The 15,056-nt window shown below is 44.4% G+C and overlaps 1 protein-coding gene across 9 annotated transcripts in view; it reads left to right on the forward strand.

Moving 5' to 3' along the window:
- foxp2 (forkhead box P2) overlaps positions 1–15,056 on the forward strand; it is a 103,828-nt gene that overhangs the window by 40,172 nt on the left and 48,600 nt on the right. For 6 of the 9 annotated variants that reach the window (XM_030112970.1, XM_030112975.1, XM_030112979.1 and 3 more), the window contains one exon: positions 2,525–2,711. The exons of the other annotated variants lie outside the window; for them this stretch is intronic. In XM_030112970.1, coding sequence (XP_029968830.1) covers positions 2,535–2,711 — 177 coding nt within the window. In that variant the 5' untranslated portion in view covers positions 2,525–2,534. The remainder of the gene's footprint in view (positions 1–2,524; positions 2,712–15,056) is intronic. 9 annotated transcript variants of the gene reach the window in all.

A 15,056-nucleotide genomic window follows, 5' to 3' on the forward strand; every position in this document is an offset into this window, starting at 1 on the left:
ATTTGCCAATTTATTTAAGTTTTTACATGTAAGTACGTTAATATCAAAGTAGCAATTTCCCTCAGTTTCCACGGCAGTTTGTATTGCATTTGCGTGTTATTAAAAATCCTTATTTCCCTGTGTCATATATCTTCCAAGTTTTCTGAACATCCATCGCTGGTCCAAGAAAGAAAGCATGAAAAAAAGGGAGAAAAGAGAAAAAAAAAGAAAGAGATCCAAGCTCCATTAGAATGTTCATAAAAACGTAGTAAAGGCAATCAGACAGTCTTTCTCTGAATATTTTAAACATTGGGCATGTAAAATTTATGCCTAATTTGAATACTTATTAGCCGGCTGATCTCGGCTGCAGCCTTGAGTTTCTTATGCTGAGATTCATCACCGGATTGGATGTCACATTGTGCCAGTCCCCCCCCCCCCCCCCCCCCCCTCCCGACACCCAACCCCACCCCACCCAACTCCACCCTGCACAAAAACCACCACCTACTTTCTCCCTCCCACTCACTCGCCTTCTCTCTCTCTCTCTCTTTCATTCTCTTTCTTCGCCACCCGCTCTCGCCCTCCACCTTTCTTTTTTTCTTTTTTCTTTTTCTTTTCCTTTTTTTTTTTTTGCTGTGCTGTTCCTCTCTCTGTCCTTTCTCTCCGTCTCCGTCCGTAGTGAGCGGCTGCGGTGTCAAACAGGGGCCTGTTTGTTCACAAGCACGCCTCGTCCTGGCCTCTTCCCTATTTACTTGTGTCCCGGGCAGCTGTCGCCCTGCTCTGTGTAATAGCTCAGCCCTGTTTGTTCTCCCTGCCTAGATCCTGTTTATCCTGGCTGTGGACATCCTTTAAGGCCTGTCCCGTATCTGCCCCTCGTCAAACACACACACACACACACACACACACACAAACACAAGCGAAGGAAGTGTACACACTTCTATTAAAATGGTATTTACAGGCCAAAGAATACACACGGCACCCATGTGGGCAGGGCACACAAAAACACATTCATACACGATCGCACTCATCGCCCGTCCCTCTGCTGTTGCATGTGGATGTTCTGCGGTTAGCGCGCTCAAATGACAAAAAAAAAAGCTGCTGCAGTGTTTGTGTTAAAATGCAAAGGTAGGATTTCAAATGTTTTACGCTTTATAGATTTTTTTTTTAAAAGGCAAACTTTCCTTGTGTGGTGTTGATGGCAGTTCCAGCGCTTTCTTTAATATTTAAAATCTATTTTTAAATATTAACAATAAATATTGCCTGAATGGAAATGTGACAAAATCCGTGATCGTAGAGAGAGAGCGTTTCACACTCCCATTTGTTGGGTCTGAGTGTCTTTTTTTTTTTTTTTTTTCATTGGGAGAATGTGGACTGATGTTGGCGGAGCTCCTCTCCTGCCCCAGCAGAAGAACAGAGCATTAAATGCAGGGGATAATGATAAAACATTTATTACTGGAAAGAGAGGAGGTAATATGCATAATTTATGCTGTTTTTAGCACAATCATTAGTGATATTCCTGATAGAATTTTCTCCCTTTCTTCTTTATTTTTTCCTTCACCAGTTTCTCAGTTCTAATACACGCTGACAGAATTAATTCACGTCTTTCTATTTATTTACAGTTCTAAAATTTTTGTTTTGGCTCATGATTCTCACACCACAAAGTTTGATTGCAGCTTTTAGTTTAATTGAATCTCATCAAGGACTGAGATGACTGTTTTTCTTTTTTCCCCTAAATATATGAATATATCGGATTTGATTGAAGAGGAGGGGGAAACAACAAGGGCTCAAACCAATAAATGACGTTACGAGCGTTCTTCCTATATGAGAGCCTGCAAGGCAGATTTTATTTAGCCTCCGCAAGGATGACAAACCCATTATAGCGTTCATCACCAGCCCTGCACCATGTGATTCGGTGCCTCCTCTCCCTCTTCTTCCTCCTCCTCTTCACCACCCCTCCACCGCCAAATTTTAATTTTGCATGATTAGCTTTGCGTCATTAGGCAACTTCATTCACATGCGAAATGCACTTAAAAATCTGACAGCCTCAAGACGGCAAATATTTTAGGAGCGCCCATGGTTCTGTTTTTCTGTCTATGGTGCTTGACTGTCCGGGATGCAGATATTGAGAATTAAGCACGTGCTTATTTGCCTTTTTTGTTGTTGTTGTTGTTGTTGTTGTTGCTGTTGTGTCCTACAGTTGTATTGACAGCAAAAATAGTAAATGCGAATAAATTCACTTGCTTTCGCATATGTTCAAATTCAGTGGATGAAGCACACGTTTGGATCCCCTCCCCATTTCAAAAAGCACCAGGCCATGCATCTCTTTGTATTGCTTCATTTACACAATAAATGCATAATTGCTCCTCCTGCATCCCCCCTTTCTCCTTTCCCCCCCTCCCTCATCTTTAAATGCTTTAATTTGCAGAGGGGGGACTGAGGGCTTGATAATGGAAGCGTAAAAAAAAAAAAAAAAAAAAAAAAACAGGAGGGAAAAAGGGGGGAATTGTAACAAGAAGAGCCTTAACCGGTGCCTCTTAATCACTTCTAGGTTTTAAATCATGATGATGCAGGAGTCGGCCACAGAGACAATAAGCAACAGTTCAATGAGTCAAAATGGAATGAGCACCCTAAGCAGCAGCCAATTAGAGGCTGGCAGTAGAGATGGGAGATCAAGCGCTGGTGACACAAGCAGCGAAGTAAGCACAGTCGAGCTGCTGCATCTGCAACAACAGCAGGTAAGTTGTGCTTCTCCCCCCCGTCTCGTCTCTCTGCCGCTCTCTCTCTCCCTCACTCTGTTTTTCCCCCCTCGCTCTCCCTGTGCTCTGCTGTGCTCTCCTCTCTGGGAAGCGCTGGGGTGTTCTACATAGGCAGGAGGCACCATGAATTATTATGTTCTGTGTGTGTGTTTTTAGCACGTGTGGAGGGTAAAGAAAGAAAGGAAAAAAAAAAAAAACATTGTTTGCATAATGGGCTGTTTATGTTGTTGGTAAATTTTTGCGTCAGTTTGTTGTGCTGCCGGCGTGTTTTTGCTTGAAGCTGCTGCTTACAGAAGACTGTGAAAGTGTTTCTGCTGTTACTCTTTTCTTTTTTTAAAGCTGTTTACAGATTTCAGGATGCTTTTTTTCTCTCTTTTTGTTACTTTTTGTTTTGTGCATTTATGGAGCAGTCATGTGAGGCCATGTAGAGAGAACTGTGTGTGTGTGTGTGTGTGTGTGTGTGTGTCTGGGACTGTGTGTGTGTATGTGTGTGCTTGGGTGCACGGCAGGGAGAGAGGGACACAGCAAAAAGGGAAAGTGTGTATTGGACTATGGTACGGACCACTGTGGACGGCGTGTGTGTGTGTCTGTATATATATGTGTGTGTGTGCACATGCATGTGTATGTCATGGCAATGCTGTATCCACCAGAGGGCCTCCTAACTCGGTACTAGTTGGAGGCACTGACTCGCACACACACACACACACACACACACACACACACACACACACACACACACACACACACACACACACACACACACACACACCAGTGGCAGAGGAACCTTTGACCGGGACACTTTTGAAAGACTGGTTTGCATGCAGCGTCTCTGTCTTCCTTTCATTCATCAGGATAATTTCAAAAATGTTTGTGTCTTTCCACTAATTCTATTTCTCCCTTCTGCCTGTTTATTGTTTTAATTTTATCAATCAATCGTCAATATCTAACTCTTATTCTTTATATCTGCAAATTCTCTCTCTCTCCCTCTCTTTTTTCTTTTTTTTTTTTTTTTTCCCCCGTATCTCATTGTAGTGACGCTCTTCATCTCAGTCGGACCAAGTTCGAGGGGGAGATGAATGAGCCGCGGGGGGGGTGTTAGAGGTGGTGGTTGGGGGGCAGGAGTTGTGAAAGTCAGTCGCCAGCAGAGTAAAGGAGTCAAGTGTCTCTCGTGTCTTTTCACGGTGAATGATGGCTTTGACAGTTTGCCAAAAGAGCAGCGGGAGATTAGGTCAGAGGGCCATGCTGCGGGGCCGGGTCGGAGGGGGTGGGGGGCAACGCCACGGGCTCGTAGCGATGCATGCTGTCCCTTTGGCATGATGGGAATTTTTATGCAAGCGTATATGCAAGTGTGTGTTTGTGTGTGTGTGTGTGTGTTTTGGGAGGCAGCTGAAGCCCCGTGGTCAGTTTTGTTCAGTGCAGTGGCCATAGACGCTGATGTGTGTGTGTGTGTGTGTGTGTGTGTGTGTGTGTGTGTGTGTGTGTGTGTGAGGGAGATCTTCAGTGTAGCAAAATTAAGCATATCCCAGAGGTCTCCCCCGTCATCCCCACCCCATCCCAAACACACAGCCTCCATCTAGAGCACAGCCCCGGCGGTGGTCCTGCTGGTGGCTGCAGCCGCATCGTGGCAGTGTGGCCTCAACCCCGATTCATCACCACTCTCCTTACACACACACACACACACACACACACACAAGCACACCCACGTGTGATTGGGGTCAATTCTCTGCCTCTCTCAGTCATCGCTCTCCTGCATTTGAAGGCGTTGGGTAGAGAACAGCCTTTTATCTGCGTCAATGGCCTCAACAGATAGAAGGTAGAGTAGAAAAGAAGATGGAAGGCAGGATGAAAAAGAGACAGAACACCGAAGTTGATCATTCACAGGACTGGTTTTTCGGACAGAAATGTTTTCGGTGAAAAAGCATTTAAATCAATGGGATTGCGTCACATTAAAAATTATCTACTTTTTTATTGAACATTGCATCTGGGGAGTAGATTAAGAGATGTAAGTTAAAGAAAATTTAATTGAAGGTTTTCAAGAAAATTGTGCGTGATTTCTATAAATCTTTAACGCTGGTACAATAATTTTTTAAAAAGGCCACAGAACAGAAGGAGGAGGGAAACAAGCGACGTAAGCATAAAGTGTGTAGTTAAGTGTCTCAGACGGACGTAGTGCTGAGAGCCATGGCGGTGGGTGCGTGGGGCTGGGGGTGCCACATGACAGTGTGCGCCTCGTAAAGAGGCCAGCCCGAGCCTTCTCCCAGCCCACAGACAGACACATTGAAATGAGCAGTCCAGCTAACAGGTCTCTGGAGACTTTTTAAAACGGGGCCCTGTGCTGTTAACTTCACACACACTTCCTGTGGCACGCTGCATCTCTTTCCAATAGGAAAGCCGCGGCTCAGGAAAGGAGGATGAGACTTTCGTTTAAACCCATTTGTTAACGCTAAACCATCATGTGTATCCATGCTGCAGCAGACGACTGTAGAGCCAGTCGAATTTAAATGCAGCGACATATACATGCATTCATCTACACTTGCACTTTCCCTCCTTTTTCTCTTTTTGCACCCATGTGCTGCTAAAATCAAATTCCTGCCCACAGTTGCTCTGAGTCCATTTTGAAGGAAGGCTGTTGGGTGTAATTTTCCACCCATATTTGGAATGACATTGAGTGGTCCGGTGGGTATAGATGCTGCAGTCTCTCATCACGCTGCTGGGGGGATGATTAATAATAAGCACTGATGAATTCTCCACTGTCCCTATGGGTTCTGCCATTACCCAGCAGCTCCAAAATACCACCTGCAGCTATAATTAGAAAAGCAGCATCTTAAGGTCTCGTCACCTTAGACTCGGCCAAAGGCTTTTCAAAACAGATGAAGTCTAGGTTATATACAATTCAAATATTTGTTTTTTTTCCCCCCTTCTTGTAATACATTTATTGTGCTGATCTTAACTCAGTTGCTACTGTTCCTCCTTGTGAATTTGCATAATTTTAGACCCCTTTTTATGCAGGTCATTATGCGATAGTCCCACACTGTGATTTGCACATATCTTGAATGATTGTCACAATTAAATATCCAGTCCCTAATTCCTGTCAGGGTTTCATCACCCCATTCCCAAGGTTGTCTAAATAGACCTAATTTGATTTGAGATCACAGATTAGATACCCACTGTATCTGATTGCAATTTGCCAGCTGCAGATATGTATCAGAGCAAATGATGAATGTTACACAGTCCTAATTGCTATGCAAAGTGATCACTATAAAAGCTCTCTTGTGTTTTTTTTTAAAAATGTGCTGAGCTCATTTCCCAATCAATTTGACATTGGACATAGTCAGAATTATGTTTTAATACCATATGCTGGTATGTGTGTACATGGAAGCCATGCATTGATCTTTGGATCTATACCATAATGTCCCATAATGAGCCTGTTAGTTGATTACAGTGGTCTGTAGACTTAATCCTGCCAGGGTTATCAGTGGGATTGATGAGCCAATACTCAGAACTGCTGCCCCCTCTAAATGGGCTCACGACTGTAGGAAGTATATTGATATTCAGAGCAAGATGGAGGCCTTGGCTAATGTATTATAGTCCAGTAAGTCGTTTTAACCAAAGACCTCTGGGTGGCTGTGGGGACAACCCTCTGCTTCTACAACCCACCACCCATGTGAAATACTCAGACATTCAATGCAGACCTTATTATTCTGTAAGGATTAAATATTAATGTCAGACATGTCATATAGCCAGCCGGCACTTTAGTTTGTTTTCAGTTTAGTTATTTCCTGTTTGTAGGACAAATATTTATTTACCTTAGCGTAAGAAAAGGCAGCTTACGAGCAACAGAGGCAGCAATCCATGTGTTGGTAAACTGGTTGGGGATGCATTCAGGTGTTTTCCTCAGGCGAATGATGCAGCAAAATGCAAACTATCCAACCCCATTTAAATGACTGCAGCGTTTTGACATAAATTACAATAAGTGCGCCAAGGTGCCATATTACTTCTAGGCTACCCCCATCGCTACACGAGAGCTAGGCAGTGGTCCAACTTGAGAGTGACAGCAATTAACCTGCCTTCCGAGCTGTTTAGCTGGAGGAAAGAGACGGGATGAGAAATCTGACAGCAAGTGATGGGTAGTATTTAAGGTTTAGGGGCAAATGAAATTCTCCCCAAAATGAAAGTCATTAGGAGGAAAGTTACCCCACAGACAAAGGACAAAATGACAGTGTGTCTGCACGTGTGTGAGTGTGTGTGGGCACACACTCTCTTATTTGACTGACGTGTGAGTTACTTCCCTCTTATAACAAGTCAAGTTTGTTGTTTAGTGCATGCTGAGTAAATAGTGCCTCCCTCTAAAATCCTGACACTCAGTTTTCACCTCCCATCACTTCCCACAAACAAGCCTCAAGCATCTTTCTATCGCTGCCCTTCACCTGCCTCCCTCTGTCTCTCCCTGCCATGTTTGAGAGGCGACACACACTCGCATACACACACATACCTAAGATGCAAATCTGGGCTTTGCCCTTGAGCATAATTTAAAGGCCTAATCACCCAGACTGTCCCTTTGGATGGAATGGGGAAGGAGGGAGGGAGGATGGTGTCTCTCATTTGCACCCTTACACAAAGAAGCTCATTAGGTTTATCTTTCAGGCCTGAGATTGCCCCACTCAACTGTGTAAATAAGACACTGGCCCTGGCCTGATGCATCAATCACCTCTCAGGACAGGAGAAAGGCCTCGGCTGAAATATGAACGATTTCATAAAGGGGCCTTTTGTTACCCATCATCGTCTGTGTGAAGATAAGGTTTTCCTGTGAAGGCAGGAGAAGCATTAGGAAAGCAGCGTGTGCCGTATGTCTTTGTAAAATTATTTCCCCTTTCAGTGACGGAGAGCTCCTCACTGGCAATCCTTGTGTCTGACTTATTTACAATGAAAGCCATCCTTCTTTTTATTTCAAGCTCAGCTATCAGCAGACAGTCCCGGCAGAATAGTACATACAGGCCTGTGACATATAGGCCTGTAGTTTCCCCTCCTGTGATGACACTAAAGATATAGGATGTGAATGACAGCATAGCTCCTGTTTGCTCACGCTTCCCCAGACAAAACACAGTATTATTCTATTATCTAGTCGCCACCTCTTCCTCCTACTGTGCCTCCGTCTCCCCTTCCCCGCCTTCCCCCCCGCCTCTCCTTCTTATTCTTTCGCCTTCTTGAAACCTGGCCTGTCCATCTATGTTTAAGACACATTACATGTGGCCTTCTGGAATTTACAGTGGCGCTCTCCCAGTAACTCCATTTCGCGCAGGCGTCCCTCGAGAGCATGGCGAAATGTCAAGCTGCAAGGCTTGAAAGAGAGACGGGGAGAAAGGGACAGTGAGAGAGGGGGAGAGCGAGCGAGCGGTGGAGGAACTGAGAGGAGATGGTTAGAGAAGGAGTGAAATCTGCTGGAAATAAACACTTACAGGCTTTTTATCTTACAGTTACAGGACAGTTTGCGGGTCAGAGGTTGCCAAACTACAAAAAAAACAAACAAACACAACCTGACCTCAGTTTATTTATTTATTTTTTTACTATTAAAATCAATTACAAAGTAAAACAGAAGGCATCCCATGAAATATTTTCTTAAAAATAAAATCAAGCAGCAATCCTGTTTGGACTCAGGTAAACAACTGACCTGACACATTTGATCTCTTTCTTCTCTCTCTGTTTTTTTCTTCCTCTTCTTCTGCCTTGTGCAGTGGCCCGGTGATAAATGGCCCGGCCAGGGTTAACCACCTCCGTGTAAATAAGAGGCAACCATTCAGCAGCACATACTGTGGCCAATAGTCTGGCAGTCTTTAGCTAACCTAGCACAGGCCGGGATCAATGGCCACTTCACAACTCATTTCCTTTTACGCCTCCCTAACTGCCCCAGTCCAGCTCGGGGAAAATAAATGGCACTGGATCTATAAGTCCGCTCGCACAAGCACAAACACATATACAGCCGTGCATTCACACTCATACAAACTCACTACGAAGGGACTGAGCGATTGCTTCAAGCTCAGTGCCCTCCACAATAATTTATTTGCGAACAGGCTCTGGCGGTGAATAGGTGCATCATCTTTCGCGGCCTCACAATCGAAAACAGGCATTCTGTCATTGTTTGTTGCCACTCCCCTGTCATCGGCTTAAACTGCGCACCAGCCGTTAATGTGGCGGGGTGGAGTGTTACTGTCACACACGGCCTGAATAGATACATGTAAATGCCTGCGTTTTCTTCTAATGTGGAGTTAAGAGGAGGATGAAGAAAAACACGTGTGTTGGCAGTGGGAGAGGGGGGGCCACGCTTTCCAATGCATACAAGGTAACGCCTTGCTGCCTGCTTTTTCTGCAGATGCTTCCCTCCACCACCCCCCTATAAAAAAAAAAATAAAAAAAAAATAGGCAAGTGGCTTACAGTCATTTGATAGGCCACGACACCGCTATCCATTTAACAGAGCTTAAAAATTCTACATATGCATATGCCGGGGTGTCTTAAGCTGACAACCAAAAGACAGGATTTGCTAGAAGGCAGCTTTGGAGTGTTGTGAATTTAACAAGCATGTCTAGTATTACAGTTCCTCTCTGCTTTAGTCATGAATAGTAACAAATCAGACTCTGAAACGCATGCCCGACGGTTTGTTGTGTGTACCCCCCTCCCCTCGTCTAACTAATATTAAAATGACTTCAAATCTGGTTAAGAAGATGACTAGCAAGAAGAAGTAGCATCTTTTAATGTCACCGGTGTGAAATTTTCCTCTAATGCAGCCAGAATCTCGAACAGATTCCAGGTATCATCGTAGTTTTTCTTTTTTTTTTTTTTTGAGTTGCACTTGTGCGCACTCTCCGCTGCTCCGATTACCTTCATCCCTGACCCATTTTTTTGAATATATAAATGGCTTCATCTTGTAGTTGTTTGTAGTTGTAACATTACCAGCCGGTGGAGAGAGGGGCTTCTTTCCACATTGCCTCCAAACACTGTATACATATGTAAGAGACCTATCCAGGCTCTCAGCCCCTCTGCTCCTCGCAGATTTTCATACAAATGCAGTAAATAAGCCCCGGCCGTGGGGAATTGAACGCTCCAAACAGACGCACTGACTGACGTGTCACTTAGCACTGGCTTTGGCTCTCTTCAGGGCAGGGTTTAGCACAGAAGCCGCTGTGTTTTACAGCGTATCCGACAAGGTAAGGTCCTTCCTTTGCTGTCAAAGTGGACTAACATTCCTGAATTTATGTGCCGTTTTTGTACAGTTGACAAATATCATGAGCAGTTTGGCGTGTTTTCGGTGTGGAGAGAGTCCTGCCTGAACTGAACCGGTGTTTGGACGCTGTCCTCCGGCGTGTGGCTAATGATGGGAGTCACACTAAGAACCCGCCACAACAGAGATAGACAGGCCCGCCTCTTTCCAGCTGGAAGCCGCCTGCCATTCCTCATCAAGACCTAACCACCGCTTATTTACCCACGCTGGGGACTTAACTCGCACGAATTGATCAGTGATAGCACTGGAAAGCTGCTTGTTCCACCCTGATAAAAATGATGCCCATGAGCATATGCAGAACATGCTTTGTGGGCTCAGCGCAGCACTTCAAGCTTGAGTAGGCACTAAGCTGATATTGGTTTCACGCTTGAGTCCATAGTGCAAAAATCTTCCAATGGAAACCCACAGATTTGATTGTTTCTGCATATGCATTTATCAAAAGTTTACATGATAAATATACATTAGTCTGGTAGCTTGGCCATGCGTGGTATTGTTTCTGTGATACTATTCTTCCATGCATTCCCTTTCACCTGTTTGGACTTCATCATCCAATTCACCGTGAACCTGATAATTCTAATTTGCACGAAACTTCAAATGGATTTGGGTTTTTTTCTCGCTTTTTTTTGGTGAACTGTTAGTCTTCCCCTGATTTTCTGTCACAGTGTGGAAATACTCTTTTGTTGGCCCAGGCCTTAAATATGGAAGGAGAAATTTCCTCTTAGAATCACAAAAAAGGGATGCTTTTTTTTTTTGCACTGTCATGTAATTTACAGCGAAAAAGTTGAAGTCTCCCGCTATGTGCAAAATATGCCCTCAGGCTCCCGACTTAATTTCGTAATGCTTCTCTCGCAGTCCTAAATTACACGTCATTTATCTTTCAAACAAATTTCAAGCATAGGTTTTATTTTTTTTAATAACCTCTGTAATTGTTCTGTCCTTGTATGGAGTGCCATGAAGGGAGTGATCATGCTTTTGGCACATTTATCAAAGCGCAAGAGAAAAAAAAAAAAATTCAGAAAGGAGGCCCCTTCTCTCACATAGCCGGACTAAGTGTGCGACAGAGTGATAAATTTTCTTGTTAGGAGAAATTACATCCACTAACTTGAGCTACTTCAGCATGAAATTGAAAAAGAAGCATTTCTTGTGAATTTCCATTCTTGATTCAATGAAAGATGTAGATTAGCCTTTTGGAAACGGGCGGGTGCGAGAATGAAACTAAAGGACTATGATTCTGCTCACGCTTGCTTGTTCTCAGAAGCGTGATATAGGATGCTGTTGGAAAGTCTTTGTTTATGGAAGTAAAGCTCAGTCAGGCTGGCGGCAGATTAAATGAGAAAAGTGTTTAACATCTCTTTCTTTTTCTTTTGTGTACGTGCGCGACTGTTTGTGTGTGGCGCAGTTTTATGTATTCAAGCTCAAACCAAATGCATTTTTACCTTTCTTTATCCTTTTCCACCTTCCCCGAGTCACAGTCTGTGCTCATGATAGCTTCTTCTCACTTTTCACACACACACAGACACACACATTTGTGCGGGGGGGGGTTTACTGATTGATAGACGCTGGATGTCAGAGTGGAAGGCAGATAACTATATCTTCTGCTGCTCACTTAAAGGTCAAACACACATCGCTGTAATTGGAATATTCACAAGACAACCGCCCAGGTACAATGCAGAGTGAGGAGGGAAGAAAGAGAGGAGGAGGAGCACAGGAAGAGATAGGTGTTACATAAGCAAAGCGATTGTGAGAGGAGGGGAGGGGGGGGGGGCTGATCGTGATCCATTGCCCTTGCACGGGCAGATGCAGTGGCTATTTATTGAGTTGATCTTTAGGTGAAGCAAGGCATTCATTGAAAGATACATCACCCACAGTCCTCACCAAAGAAGCTGGGGGATAATGGTAAGACAAAGGAGCCACATAAACTCTTTAGTGCCTGTTAAAAGTGTCCTGGTTTGCTCCAGATGCAGAGTTTAAAATGTGCACATCAGAAAAATGGAATAGTTGATCTTTTTACAACTTAGGCTTGCTCACTTGCAGCTAAGGTCAGGATGCTCTCCCTCATCGACCCCCAGAAGAGGGTAACACTTACACTGAACACTTAACCTGAGCTCTGCAGGACGAGACAGACAGACACTCGTACTATTGACCTGCAACAGCAGAGTCCCCGAGACAGAGTCCGCCGCAGACGCACTCAGCCAGCTGAAAGGCTTGGGTTGCTCCTGTCAATGCACAGCCGCACAGGAACAAGTGAACATTCAAACGGCTTCAGCCCCCTTTTTCAAACCAAAGTGGAACGGCCGCTTGGTCGTTTCCATGTTTTCCTTAATGACTACTTTGTGTTTGCTTTAAGCCCATATATATGTGCCGTGCATCTGTATCAGTGCAAGGTAAAAGCACTTAAAAGCAGTTTATCTACCCAGGATGCAGCAGTGGAGATGAGCTTGGGTTTACCCAACCTTTTATTTGCCGCTACGGCCCAGGTCTTTGTTTGTGCATGTGCTCCTTATGTACAGTTCTTGTACGCGCACATTTGTGTCAACACATTCGTCTTTTCAGCAGCATCGACTGGCATCGGCATCTTGCACGGCAGCTGCTTGTTCTCCGGCGCCACAATCAGATTGCTAGTCGCCTCTGGCCATTTTTCTTTTTTTGGGGGGGAACAGTAGCTTCTTAGTAAGGCCTTGTCAACAAAGACAGACAAACTCCTTAAAGAACAGATTCGTTCTGTCTGATGCTCTGACAAGAGTGATGAAAAACCCCTGGTTTTATCTCTGAATAGCAACAACGGCAAGTAGGTGTAAACTTCTTTTTTTATTTTTTGTTTATACAACAGATTTTACAAAATCGGCACACTCCTCAGAAGAAACTAGGTCTAAGCCATTGAGTTGTTTTTTTTTTTCCTCCCCTATAGTTCCAGATTTTTTTTTTCTTTTTTTCCTGCTGGGCTCAGCGCCTTTTCCAAATGAACTATGGCTAGCCTCAATGCAACATTTCATATCAGTTATTCATCCAGCTGTGTGACCTCCACTTGCCTGGAACTGTGAGAAGTAGCGGGATCGTAATCACCTGAAGAAAGAAATCAGACAGTCGCGGAGAGCGAGAACACGTGTGTGTATACAGGCTGTTCATGCTGTAGCTTATAATGTACATGTGAGAGTGGGCTTTAAAATTAAACTCAAACTGTCTCTTAAAACCACAAATACATACTTTTCTCTTGTTCCACCCATATAAATACACTACAGTTTCTCCACTTCTCTTTGTCTGTCTCTATTTTTCCTTCCCCTCTGTCTCTTTGTGATAGTATATTGTGGTGGCTCGCGGTTGTCGGGCTCTAAAGGACTTCCCTTGGAGCGGCAGTAGATAAAGACCTTTGCTGAATGGTCCTGCTGTCATCTTATCTAAATGGAGCGGTACAGCGCAGGTCAAAGCAAAGACTATGTGCAGGAGCCACCAGCAGAGATGGAGAGCAAAGAAAGTGGGCACATTGTGAGGGTAAATTGAGTTTTATAAGTGATGAGGCATTGAAAAGCTGCAGTGAGACAATAGTCTGAAGAAGAGACGGGAAGAAAGTGACTATTTGTTTGATTGCTAGATATTAAGCAATACCCTTGTATTTGAGATCATGAAACACCATTTTATGGTCCAGGATTCAACACAAATACTTTTTAACTATAGTTCTGTGCAGACTCTTTGGGGATATTGTGATAAAATTGTGCATTAAAGTATAACACCATTATTCTCCTGTGCTGGAACAGATACATCGCAGTATTTGCACAGAATATCCATGGTGACAGCAGTAGGGGGTGGCATGTTAGCGAATATTAGTGGTTGCAGTGAGCGACAGCAGGCCGCGCGCTGTGTTATTACTGGCATGGCCTCCCAGCCTCTGCGCAGACACATACATATCAGCGCATACGCGCCCTTCGACTCTCAGACATAAACACGCACGCTTTATCTGTGATGGGCAAAACAGACCCGCGTTTTGTCTTTGTTAGTGGAAAAATAAGTGCGAGGTTACACAATGGAGCTCGGCATCCCCCCCCCCGCCGGAGCCCCCCTCCTGCCACCAAGTGCGCCTCTCTCCCATACACGCTTTCTTCCTGGGGTAGGAGCGAGCGAATTCATCTCGTACCAATCCTCCCGGGACGGTGTAGCTATGCAGCTCTGTTTACTGTGGTAGAAAGTTAATATAAATTTTCATCAGTGGGAGAAGTTTACACATACGATTCTATTTGTCCTTCATTATTAGCACCTGAGTCTGGGGCTGGGTAGGCATAATTGTCTACAGACACAGGCCAAATAGATGCAAGAGAAAGGCAAATAAGCACACCCAAAAATAATTTGATGCTTGTGTGTTACAATCCTCCAGCCTAGGAATTCTTAATCTAGAGAATCAATAAACAAGAGGTGAGAGAGAGAGAGGGGGGGAGAGGGGGAGAAAGAAGAGATGAGGGGGAACAAAAATGAATAATGTGTTATGAAGAGGGAGAGAGGAATATAAAGTGCAACAAGGAGGTGGCGAAGAGCAAATGATCAATATGAAAGGTTGTCCTGCTCACTTTAGACTTAAATGACAACAAAATGCACAAATGAGCGTGAGCTCATTAACATTTTTGGCTGGGAAACTCTGTGTGTTCGACACAGAGAGCTGAAGAAGCTGAAAACACTGAGATAGAGACACAGGAGCCCATTGTTCTGCTGGATAGTTTTACCTCTATCCTGAGGCCTGAGCAGAATCTCCATGGACCTCTCCCACCCTCTCTCTCTCTCTCTCTCTCTCTCTCTCTCTCCTCGTTCTTTTTTTTCACTTGAGTCTGTTGATTTATTGAGTCATACATTAAAATGCTCATTACTCCTACATACTTTCCGAATTCTCCCCTCTCTCCCTTGTTTCTTTCTCCCGAGGATCCCTCGCTCTTTATTCTCTCTCGCAGAAGCACGGCCTGAGAAATCGTCCGTGATGGAAACCGTGCCGTCGGAACCTGCGCGGACCATATTGCGGTTGCACATCTGTCACAGTTCCAGCATTATCAGAGCCAGACTGCCCAAATTT

This window comes from Salarias fasciatus, chromosome 17 (assembly GCF_902148845.1).
Source record: "Salarias fasciatus chromosome 17, fSalaFa1.1, whole genome shotgun sequence".
NCBI classification, from domain to species: domain Eukaryota; kingdom Metazoa; phylum Chordata; class Actinopteri; order Blenniiformes; family Blenniidae; genus Salarias; species Salarias fasciatus.